This window comes from Heterocephalus glaber, unplaced genomic scaffold (assembly GCF_053883595.1).
Source record: "Heterocephalus glaber isolate CG9 unplaced genomic scaffold, H.glaber_assembly_v1.0 deba00001472, whole genome shotgun sequence".
Taxonomy (NCBI): Eukaryota; Metazoa; Chordata; class Mammalia; order Rodentia; family Bathyergidae; genus Heterocephalus; species Heterocephalus glaber.
In genome coordinates, this window is record NW_028258315.1 from 45219268 (window position 1) to 45231905 (window position 12638).

Sequence of the window (12638 nt, forward strand, 5' to 3'; positions counted from 1 at the left end):
TGTTTTTACATGAACATTTTGCCATTAAAACTCATTACAGGGTTTAGCATCTGGGATTTGGCCTCTATTTTGTAGATACAAAGATCTTCACAGTGACTGGGTCTAGATAGTGTAAACACGTAGTTTGGTTTAGATAACAGTAAGATAGTTCATATCTCAAAGGTAACAAAGCTTAGTATCTAGAATATTTATATTGGCATTTTTATCTTAGAGGTACACCTATATTAAAAGCCAACTCTTCACCTGAGGGATGCTTGAAGGTACATTAAAATAACATAATGTCAATACACAAAGACAGTCTGAAGGACACACCTTTGGAATAGCCAGTGAGACTAGGATCACCACTTACCATGACTGTAGGCCAAGATGCTATAGGTGCTCCTGGAGGGTGCCAGTAGGGGCTGGTGTAGTGCTTGGAGTGTCTTTTTATTTATTTACTTTTTATTAGTACACATTTGCAGTACATAATGATTACACTCCTTTTGAGGAGTAGGTATATGAACATAACACATCTTAATTCTTTTTTCTTCCCTTCCCTTCTCCCCTTACTCTCTTGATCCCCTTCCCATTTGAGAAAGATCTATCTCTTTACAGTGGACCCTGGACTTACAAACTCAATTCATTCCCAAGGACTGGTTTTAACTCAGGTTGGTCAATTGAAGGCTCAGGCTCCTCTACACAGCCTTCAAAGTCTTTCCTGTAGAAAGGCAGATCTCAGTGTCCTTAGAGAGACATTGCCCCAGGATTTCACAATTAACCCCACACAGGAAAGTATGCTGTATTGTTTCTTCCAGAACTCTTGAAGGGTTAAATCTATATGTGAGACCATCAAGCAGCTGGCTTTCAGGTCATAACTCAAGACTTGGGTCATAGTTAAAACTAAAATTCTTATTATAACCCAAGTTGTTCATATGTCAAGCTGGTTATAACTCTAGGGTCCACTGTACTTCAATTATCTATCCTTTATTTTGCTCTTTATTTGTATTTTGGGTTTCTCATATAACAGAAACCATGTTATAGTTAAGCTTGTGTGTATAATTTATTTCACTTAACATTATGGTCTCATTTTTCTGCAAATGACTCAAGTTTATCCTTTTTTTATGGCAGAGACATACTCTATTGTGTGTAAATACCACATTTACTTTATCCATTCATCTGTTGATGGACATACATGTGGCTTCCAAGATTTGGCTATTATGAATTGTGCTGCTACAAAACATGGGTATGCATATATCACTATATGATATCTTTAACTCTTTTAGAAGGATATCTAGAAGGGAATGGAATGAGCTGAATGGAATTTATATTTTTAGTTTTTTGAAAAATTTCCATAATGGTTATACTAGTTTACATTCATACTAATAATGTAGAAGGGCTCCTTTTTCACCTCAGCCTCACCAGTACTTGTTATTATTTGATTTCTTGATGATAGCTATTCTTTCTGAGGCAAGACGAAATCTCAGTGTTGTTTTAATTTGCATTTCTCTAATGGCCAGTGATGTTGAACATTTTCCCATGGATTTATTGGCCAATTTTACATCTTCTGAGAAATGTCTTTTCATTTCACTTGCCCCTTTTTTGATTGGATCTTTTATTTTGGGGAAATAATTTTTTTTAGTTCTTTATATGTTTTAGATATTAGTCCTCTGTCTGAGGAATAGTTGGGAACATTTTTTTCCTATTCTGTAGGTTGTCTCTTTACTCTGTTGGTGGTTTCTTTTTCTGTGGAGAAACTTAATTTGATATGATTACATTTGTTGAATCTTGGTACTATTTCCTGTGAACTGGAGTTCTATTTAGAAAGTCCTTGCCTACACCTATGATTTCAAGAGTTTTACCTATTTTATCTACCAGCAGATTATTTTTTTTATTATTTAGATATTTGATCCATTTTTATTTTAGTTTAGCACATGGTGAGAGACATGGGTCTAGATTCAATCTTCTGCATGTGGATAGCCAGTTATCCCAGCACCATTTATAAAAGAAGTTGTCTCTTCCAGTGTATGTTTTTGGCCCCTTTGTCAAAGATCAAATAATTTGGTGTGCTTGGCATTGTTTCTGCGTCCTCTATTCAGTACCACCAATCCATGTGTCTTCTTTTTGTGTCAGTTCCGTGCTGTTTTACTACTGTGGCTTTGTAATATAACTTCAAATCTGGGATTGTGATACCTCCCACTTTGCTCTTGTTGACCAGGATAACTTTTACAGTTCTAGTTCTCTTCTGGTTCTATATGAATTTTAGGATAGTTTTTTCCAGTTCTGTGAAGAGTGCTCTTGGTATTTTGTCTGGGATAGTGTTAAATCTGTATATCAGTTTTGGATGCATGGCCATTTTGACTATATTGGTTTCATCTATCCAGAAACAGTACTGTAGTTTTCATTGTAGAAGTCTTTCACTTCCTTGATTAGGTTAATACCTAAATATTTAATTTTTCTTGGTACTTTTGTGAGTAGTATTTTCTTCCTAACTTCTTTCTTAGTGAGTTCATTACTGGTGTACAAGAAAGTTGTTGATTTTTGTGTGTTGATTTTGTATACTACTACATTTCTGAATTTGATTATTAAATCTAGGAGTCTTTTGGTAGAATTTTTTGGATCTTCTCTGTAGAGAATTATGTCATCTGCAGATAATGATAACTTGACTTCTTCCTTTGCTCTATATATTCCTTTTATTTCTTTCTCTTGCCAATTTACCCTTGCTAATGTTTCAAGTACTATGTTGAACAGTAATGGTGATAATGGATATCTTTGTTTTTGATTTTAGAAGGAATTTTTTTTTTTGGTAATGGGGATCAAACTCAGGACCTTGTGATTGTCAGACAGATGTAGTGCCACTGAGCTAAATCCCTGGCCCTGACTATAGGTTTGTCTAAATGGCTTTTATCAGATTGAGATAGGTACTTCTATACCTATTCATGTTTTGTGTCATTTTTTTAGCTCAGCTAGCTTTTTATTAGTGTCTTCTATAGACTTTCTGGTCATTTTATTAGAACCATTACTTGTTTAGTTATATCTTTTTTTTTTTAGGTCATCAAGCTCCTTATTGGTCTGCTTTGTTATTTCCTCTGTTATCCTTTTTGAATAATTTGGCTATGTGGCTTTTGATTTCCTCCCTTTGATGACCCATGGAACAGCTTTAAGGGAGTTAGGAGTTCTGGGGGACATTCTGTTGCCTCAAGTTTCTGTTTTTGTTTTTTTGTGTGTGCTGAAGCTTGCAGGTTTATTGTAGTGGAAAGTTTTGTTGATAATATGGAGAACTCTTTAGTTAATATTTGATTTTCAGCAATGTCCTCAAGGCATGATTAACTATTGGCCTTTGCCTTTGTCCCAGGATCCAGTCACCTTTGTTGATTTGGGAGGAGAGGCTGCAATGTATTTGGCCCAGTACCCAGTTCTCTGGGAATGGGCCACAGTATTGTTAATGATACAAAGCCAATACAGATATTGACATCCAGAGAAAGCCAATTAATAGCAACAACTATGTCACATTGGCTATCGTAATAAAATCAGCAACAATAATAGCACCAAAGATAAACTGGATATTAACATACCCTATGAACCAATAACGTACTAACTTTAACCATAGAAAAGAGATTCATAATCATAATACAAACACTGGAACAAACCAAATATTGATCTACAATAAATATCCACTAAATGGAGCGACTATACCTCTCCTAACAATAGAACAGTATTCAATAGTAATAGCATAGAGTTAACTAGCTATCTAAAGATTCATAAAGTATATAGTTATACTAGTAAAGGTAGATGGGGTGGGGAACTGGAAAATGCAAAATGTAAAATTTGAAAAATCAGTGTAATGTAATCAATGGAAGATTAGAAGGAGAGAAAAGTGAGATAGGGGATCCCATTGAGGAGTAAAAAGAAATTAATAATACATAAGACAATCACAGAAAAGAATGAACAAGAAAAAGAAAAAAACAGAAAACAACATACAGAAAATGAAAGATAAGAAAGAAAATAAAAAAGTTAAAAAGAAAAAAGGAGAAAAACTCCAAGCCTCACCCCCCAATAAAAACAATAAAAGAGAGAAACAATTTAAAAATTTATAAATTAAGAAAAGATTTAGTTAAAAAATTTCTCTGTGTTTTTGAATGAGTAATTTCTTTCCAGGATTTGCAATCCTTTCCTGGCATTAGGACAGAGCTCCCTCTGTTCGTTCACCCCAGACTATGACAACCATCCAAACCGAGGCATATCCTTGCTCACATGGGTAGATAGAAAAAGAAATCATTCCTCTAGTCTTTGCTGGATGTAGGCTATGAACAGGGGTTCAAGCAGACTGTTGGACTTAATGTCAACACTTGCTTGACCTAGTTTCTCACTGTGGAGGGCAGGGACTGTGTTCCTTCTGGCCATGCTTAAACTTCCCAGGGAGGTCTTTGTCTAACCCACATTCTCTCCATAGTGGTCTCCCTGGGTTGTCTGCCACCCAGTCACTTTGGGAGGGTAACACTGGAATTCCCAAAGCTCCTGGCCAGGTCTGTACTTTCTCCCTGTGTCTGTTGGCTCTCCAGGCTTACATTCTCTCCCTGGGTTTCGGCCTTGTCCAGGATCAGGTTGGTTGGTCTGCATCCCTTCTGCACAATGCCAAGAGCAATCAAAATATAGAGCTGGCTTAGAACTGGCAGATGATCATGGCCAGGTAGGGGCTTGCTGCATTATCTCCCAATAGCAGCAGCTTGCCATGTCATCTTCTTCACTGTCCCTGGACATTGGCCTTGTCCATGATCAAGATGGCACCTCTGCTACCCGTTCAAGAGGAAACAAAACACAGAGCTGGCTCAGAGTTGGCAGATGGCCACACCCAGGGCATGGAATCCACAAGTGTGGAGTTGATCAGGACCCAACAGCACAGATCCAGGGAATGCTGCTCCATATGGTCTGTGTGGGCCTTAGAGCTCCTTTTTATACATAGCATAGCTTTTTTGTTTTTATATTACTATTACTTTAATTATTTTAGGTTATACTTTCCCACTTGGTATTTAAGACCAAATTAAAGTAAGACTTAGGTTAATCGCAGTTAATCTATCTCTCTCTATATATTTGTCAATGTCCATTAAGACTCCTCAAGGATTACTTTTGGTGCCATGTGTGGAGGCTCTTACCACTCCCAAATTTTTAAAGACAGGAGGGTGGAGGTCAGATGCAGAACCTTGCTTCCTAGCTGTCAGGGCATGTACAGAGTATACCATTCATATAGCGCCACTCATCAGACAGAGATGAGAAGCCTGCCATCAGTTCATATGACTCATTTTCTCATGTATTTTTCCTGTCCCTTAACAAAGATATTTATTGAACAAATATTTGTGAACAAGTAGGCCCCAAACAATTCAGATGATTATGTTACCAAATTCAGTAAATCTAACACAGATGTAAGAATATTTTACAGCCACGTTCTGCAGCCATTACAGTTCACATCAGGCATCCAGGCGACCATACATCCAAGGTTGGATATGGGGCCAATGAGGGCCCTACCTGAAGTGCTGTTTCTAAAGGTGCAAACTAGAAAGCTTGCTAGATTCTTTCTCTGGTCTTTTCATCTTTCCAATTCTATGTCCCAGATAAGTATCTCCATGGGCTTTCTGGGAGCTGTTGGGTGATTGATTGTTTTCTTGACTGACTTTCAATGTAGTTCTTGAGTTACTTGGTTTTTTATGAACAGGCATCCTTTTCACAGAAATAATGAATTTATTATACTTAAAAGAACAGTGAGAGTGTGTTAGGGTGGGTGACAAAACTGAGAATCAAAGAAGGGCACAAGCTCTGCAGGTTTCCTCTACATCCCTAAAATAGTGTCCTGCTGGCTCTGAGCTCCTCTCATCTGGGACTCCCTGCTCCCTCCTGGCCATGAGGAGTGATATCAAAGTATGGAATGCTAAGCATGGTTGGCACCTGGTTGAACCACTGTCATCCTGCCTCAGCCTGACACAGCAACTGTGAAATCCTGTATTTTTCAGCTACTGGTGAAGAACATACAGCTAGAGGATGGCAAGATGATCCCAGCCTCACACTTCTTCAAGGGAGCAGCGAGTAGTGCCCTCGAGTTGACAGAGGCAGAGGTGATCACTGCAGAGGCTGTACGGGTAAGTGACGCCTTCCGGGTTGCTGTCTGGTTGGGAAGGTTGGGTATTGCACAAGTGCTTTGTGAGTTACATTCCATAGAGTGTATGCGCTGACCCCAGGGAAGAATTGGTCCTATTCTATCTCAGGGTTTTCTGATGTCCCTGTGCCCCTCCTTCCTTTGTATCTACAGCTCTGGGATTTCATGAACTGGGTGTCTGACTCTTCTAGCAATTCATTTTCAGTAGTAAATAAGCGAAAAAGAAACTGTTGGACTAGGTGAGTCAGAGTCCTAGACCATGACCAGTGATGAGAATGTGCTCACTAGAACTTGTCCAGAGAAGCTGCCCAGAAAGAATATCCTAGGTTGTGAATGGGCTTTGGGATCAGGCATACCTGAGATTCCATCCATCTTTGCTGCCACATGATACTGAGGGTGCTTGCCTCTCTGAGACTCAGTCTCCTCAACTGGTGGTCACTTCCCAGAGTTTGTTCTTGACCCTTCCTGCTCCCTCCATCTGTGTCCCTATCCCTAGAAGCCATACATAATATTGAGCCTTATTGAATGGATGCTGTTGGGTATATTTTCAGTCATTCTTCCTTTCAATTAATCATGTAATCAACTATGACTTATGATGGGGTACATCCCAATAAACCCATCCTAAGTGGAAAATATCATACTGTGGAAATCCATCAAATATGCCTAACCTGATGAACATCCTAGTCTATCAGCAAGCACGCTATAGAGTGTCAGTTGTTCCTCTTTGTGATGAGGACTGACAGGGAGCATCATGAGAGAGGATCAGACTACATTACCAGCCTGGGAAGAGATCCAAATTCAAAATTCTATTTATGAGTTCTGCTGAATGAGTATCACCTTCACTCTATTTGAAATATAAAACCTATAAGACAAATCTTATAAATTGGAAACCATCTTACTTACTGTAGAAACACTGAGCCTCTCCCAGATGCCAGGCATTGACAATGTAATATAAAGCTTACCTTCTCACAGGGAAGAGGTCCCACACTTAGCCAAGCAGATGAATGAAATAATTTTGTTATAAGTGTTCTTCACAGAAAGATGGGGTGTTAAGAAGGCAGTCTCTTGAGGCTTGAGCTCAGTGATAGAAAGGAGGATCAGGGGACTTGGTGCTGAGACCTGGGTGGAGAAAAAAGATCTTAGGGAAGCCCTTCATGACAGAAGGAACAGCAAATGCCTAAGTGTTGGGAGGGTAGGGACTTCCTTGTGTTTGGGGGACCATCTCAGGAGGATATGGAAGCCAGAGCCCAGGAGCCATAATGGACAGAGGTGAGCCAAAGTCAAGCCACAGCTGGTGACTGTGGGTGTTACGACATTGAGGCAGAGGACATTGCAAGGACTGGGCTAGATGTGAGGTGTGACATGGTTGAGAAGGCACAGAGTCCCAGCAGCTTCCTTACTGGAAAGCCAGACAATTTGAATATCTGTTTTTAAAAACTTCTACTGGGGCTAGAGGTTCAGTGGTTCAGGTCATGCTGACCTGAATCCTTCCCATGTACCTTTTCCTAACTGATTTAGGGGGAGTTGTTTCCCTCTCCTGTTCTTTCCCTCCTGTCCAGCCATGCCTGGCTAGGAGTCTGCCCAGAGAACAGTCACCCCATCCTGACCTGCTGTGTGGCCTAAATTTTTGGGTGAGTGGGAAGGTGCTGACTACTGAGCTTTCACTAGCCTCTCTACACTCATCTACAAGGCCAGTAGTCTGGTTCATGCTGCTTCTCACAGGTTCCAAGAGAGAGGGGCACTGAGCATGTTGCATCTCAGTAAGTACAAGGCCCAGGTCCCTGAGCCAATCATTACATTTGGTTCACCCTCAGAAGCACACCCCATCCCATCCCCATACTGAAACACTCATGTCTGTGTCATGCTAGGGACACTAAAATCCAGAGACCAAGCCAGGCATGAGGTAGGTGCTCAGGAGTAGTTGAGTCCTGCCCTCCTGTTCCCTAGCCATCTTCCTCCTGCCTAGACTACCACAGGGACTCTTGAGAAGTAGGCAGTCAATGTGAACTTTGTATGAGGGCACCAGTCTGGTTTTCAGAGTGGCCTGGGCTACTGTGGCTTCTGCTTCCCCCAAAAGTGACCACCTCAGTACTGCCACACACCCCTGGGATCTTGAAGTGGTCAGAGAGGCCAGCCTGGCACCCAGGCATCAGTGAGTGTATCCAGGGGCTGCTGTCATGGAGCAGTGCCTGTTCCCAGGCACCCCAGGAGGTATGTTCTCACACGGCCTTGTTTTCCAGAGTGCTTGGCAGAGGATCCTCCCCAGTGTTCCAGACATTGAAGATTCCACGGATTTCTTCAAGTCAGGAGCTGCATCAGTGGATGTTGTGAGGTAAGGCCAGAAGCAGAGGGGTCCTGCCCCAGGGATCTGTTGCTGGGTCATAAATTGCTACAAAACTGAGCACAAGGAAACAACCACTGTTGTGCTAATGTCAACCTGGGACCCAGAAAGGGCCCTTGTCCACAGCCCCTCAAAGTTTGTGGGAGCTGGGACAGCCAGGCAGCAATATCTATCCCAAGATGGCTTTTCACTGCCACATGTCACCCAGGTTAGGAGGGCTGGCACTGACAACAAATGGTTTCCCCATTATGGTGGCTTGGACTTCTATGTGGCGGCTCACTGCTCTGAGAGCACGGGTGCTACCAAGCAAAGCAAATCCACTAATCTGGAAAGTTCTGCCTCATCACTGCTACTGACCAGACTAGTTTTAATAGTCACAGTCTAGTGGGGTGGGAGACTGAGAACAATCCCTCAAGGAGATCAGAGAATCTGCAGCTACCTTAAAACAGCCACAAGACCCAATGCCCTGGTTAGGGCCTAAGGAGGTGAATTTAACATTTGGGAACCCTCAAGTTATATGTACTTGTATGAGATGATTGCAGGGAAGTGATGTAAGGAAATCTCAATTGCAGCATTAGGGTTAGTGGTGCAGGTCAGTGGTAGAGCACTTGCCTACATGCTCAAGACCCTGGGGTTCAGTCCTTGGCACTGCATAAATAAATAAATAAATGTACAGTTTATATACAGTAAGAGCCACATATCTTAAGTGAACAGTTCCATTAGCTTTGACTTAACTCATGTAAACTGCACCTTAATCACACTGAAAGCATCAGCAGCACTCTGCCTTTTTATGCATTTTCCTCATCCCCCAGAGATAATGTATCACCTTACATTAGTTTACCTATATTTCAACATCATAGGAATTGTCCTGTTTGCCATTTAACAGTGATAAGTTCTAACTTTATATAAAAGGAAGGATGCAGCATGTATTAGTATTTTACTTATGAAAAATAGTAACTTCCAATTGTTAAGAAAAAAAAGATCTTTGGCCAACATTCTTAAGGGATAAGTGACTACACTGAAGGTTCAAATTATGTTGTTGTCATTATCACCATCTGTTACCTTGGGATTGGATGCATTTTCAGACAGGATTTCTCATCACGATAAGAGGGCTACACAGTTATTCCAGTCTAATTTCTTGTCTATATTTCTAGTGAAAAGGACATTTGCTTTCTTGACTGTTTCAACGTAAGTTCTAGATTTGAATTTTACTTGTTGTGTGGAATGATATGCCCCTATAAGAACCAATCATAGGCCAAGAAATTACATGCTCTGGCCAAGATTTGGTATAGGACCACTGTTGGAGCCAAGGGTTGAGTCAGCTTCATTCAGCCCACATCTCTGGAAAGAAAGAATAAGGTTTCTCCCTTAGAAAATGTAAATGTTTTTACAAGAAGCAGGGGAAATAGATACTGCAAAGGCAAAAAAAAAAATCTATCTGCCATATGTGAGTTTTTTATCCTTCAAAAGATCCAAATAAAACTATGGAGCTCCAGTGGAGGAATATTCATGTGAAAAATGAAGAAAGAAGGTTGCATTATTGTGTAGAGAAAATCTTCAGAGAAGCACTCAACAGGGCTCTATAGTTTGGTTGCTTCAGCAGACCTAAAAACTGTAGTCGGGCAGCACATGTGAGTGGCAGAGTGCAAGAGTTCCAGGGAAGGCAAGAAAGAGGACTTCCAGAACTACTTCAGAAAGTGGCAAAAATGATGGGATGATTATGCTCAAAGTGAGAGAAAGTACTAGGGAGAGAGGTTAATGGCAATGTGTTTTTATTGCTAGAAATTTTTAAAAACTTAAACTTTCATCATATTTGTCAATCAAAACTCAAAACATGACATCTTAACAATTTTTAAGTACATTACAATATTGTTAACTACAGATCTGTCTAGAACATTTTCTTACATGAGTGAAACTTTCTACACATTGAACAACTCCCCGGTTCATTCTCCTGCTTTAGTAACAACATTCTGCATTCTGCTTTGATGAGTTTGACTATTTTAAATACTTCATATAAGTGGAATTACATAGTATTTGTCCTGTGACTGGCTTCTCAAGGTTCATCCATGCTATGGCATAGGATAGGATTTTCTTCTTTTTGTGGATGAACAATATTCATTATATATATATATATATATATATATATATATGAGATACAGTTTCCTTTATCCATTCATCTATTTGGAGATGGAGATTTATCTTGTTTCCACCCTTAGGCTATGACAAATGAAAGTAGAAGTGCATGGGAAGTCAAGACCCCAATTGCCATTCTTTTAGATATATGCCCAGAAGTGGAATTGCTCAATCATATTTAGCCCTAATTTTAATTTTTTGAAGAGCCTCCATACGGTTCCCCATAAAACTGCACCATTTTACATTCCCACCAGCAGTGCAAGAGTTCCCGTTTCCCAACATACTCACCAACGTCTGCTTTTCCCTCCCTTCCTCCTTCCCTTCTTTCCTCTTTCCTTCTTTTCTCCCTTACTTTTTTTCTCCCTTACAAGAATGTTATGATATCTCATTGAGATTTTAATTTGTATTTCTCAGATGATCAGTGATGTTGAATATCTTCTCATATACCTGTTGATCATTTGTGTCTTCTTTGGAAAAATGTCTATTCATACATTTTGCTTATTTTTAAATTGTATTGTATTTCTTTTGTTTTGCTGTTTGCTAATGAGTTTTAAGAATTTTTAGGGGCCAAGGATTTAGCTCAGTGGTTTCGCCACCTGCTGAGCAAGCACAAGGACCCGAGTTTGATCCCCGGTACCCAAAAAAAAAAATTTTCTATGTATAACCTCTTACCAGATATATGGTTTACAGACATTTTCTCCCATTCCATAGGTTGCTCTTCAGTTTGATCTAGTCTCACTTGTATTTCTCCTCCTCTTTCTCCTCTTTCCCCTCCTTCTCCTTCTTCCTCTTCTTCTTCTTCCTCTTCTCCTCCTCCTCCTTCCTTTTCCTTCCTCCTTCTTGTAGTGGTGCTGGGGATTGAACCCAGGGCCTTCCACATGTTAGGCTAGTGTTCTATCACTGAGCTACACTCCCAGATACTATCATTGCTTTTGTTGTCTGTCCTTTTTGGTGTCATATCCAAAATATCATTGCCAAGAACAAGGTCACAAGCTTTTCCTCTGTTTCCTTCTATTAAATTTGTAGCTTCCTGTCTTACTCTAAGTCTTTCATCCATTTTGATTTAACTTTTATGTGCAGTACAAAATAAAGGCCCAATTTTATTCTTTGGCATGTAGATATCCAGTTTGTCCCATACCATTTGTTGAAGGGGTTATCGTTTCCCCATTGTGTATTCTTGGCACCCTTGTATGGGTTTATTTCTTGGCTCTCTGTTTTACTCATTGGACTACATATCTATCTTTATAGCAGAACCATAGTACTTTGATTATTGTAGTAGTGTAGTAAATTTTGAAATCAGGAAATAGGAGGTCTCCAGCTTTATTCTTTTTAAAGATTGTTTTGACTGTTCATGGTCCCTTGAGAATGCATACAATTTTTAAGATAGGATTTGTAATTTCTGAGCAAAAACACTACTGGAATTTTAATAGAAATAACATCAAAATTGTAGATCACTTTGAGTAGTATTGTCATTACTACGGTATGGATGTGTCCACCAACAGTTCATGTACTACAAAGTTGGTCTTCAGTGTGGTGATGTTGGTAGATAATGGGACCTTTAAGAAATGGGTCCTAAGAGGTGTTTATATTATTGGAGACAGTACCCTTAGGGAGGATTAACGTAATTCTTGTGGGATCCCAGTTAGTTCCTGTGTGACTGGGTTGCTATAGGAGAAGCAACATTGACCCCTCCTCAATCTGTGGCTTTTTGTCTCACCACATGATCTCTTCCACATGAGCTCCCACCCTTGTGATGCTATCTGCTATGAGACCCTCTCTAGAACCGAGCAGAATTTGTTGCCTTGCTCTTAAATGTCCAGAACTATGAGCTCAGTATCTTACTTTCTTTGTTACTGGGACAAAATATTCAACATCCACAATTTAAGGAAGAAGAGGTATATTTTGGTTGACAGCTTGTACAGTTTTCAGTTCATAGTTGACTGGCACCAAGGCAGAGTGGCATGGTAATGGGGCATGGCAGAGGAGAAAAAACTTACAATGTGGTGGCAGGAAGCAGAACAGAGATCAAGGGAAAAGGGA

The 12638-nt window shown here is 40.0% G+C and overlaps 1 protein-coding gene and 1 long non-coding RNA gene across 4 annotated transcripts in view; one reads left to right on the plus strand and one right to left on the minus strand.

Moving 5' to 3' along the window:
* Aldh1l1 (aldehyde dehydrogenase 1 family member L1) overlaps positions 1–12638 on the plus strand; it is a 66634-nt gene that overhangs the window by 9044 nt on the left and 44952 nt on the right. For all 3 annotated transcript variants that reach the window (XR_002398070.2, XM_004854159.4, XM_087181327.1), the window contains exons 7-8: positions 5982–6107; positions 8365–8456. Coding sequence is in view for 2 of the 3 variants with exons in the window: in XM_004854159.4 (XP_004854216.1) it covers positions 5982–6107; positions 8365–8456 (218 nt within the window). In the remaining variant the exon portion in view is untranslated. The remainder of the gene's footprint in view (positions 1–5981; positions 6108–8364; positions 8457–12638) is intronic.
* Positions 1–12638, minus strand: part of LOC147826347 (uncharacterized) — a 122700-nt gene that overhangs the window by 5469 nt on the left and 104593 nt on the right. Inside the window, exon 2 of the long non-coding RNA XR_015439138.1 lies at positions 7087–7243. This is a non-coding gene — a long non-coding RNA (uncharacterized LOC147826347). The remainder of the gene's footprint in view (positions 1–7086; positions 7244–12638) is intronic.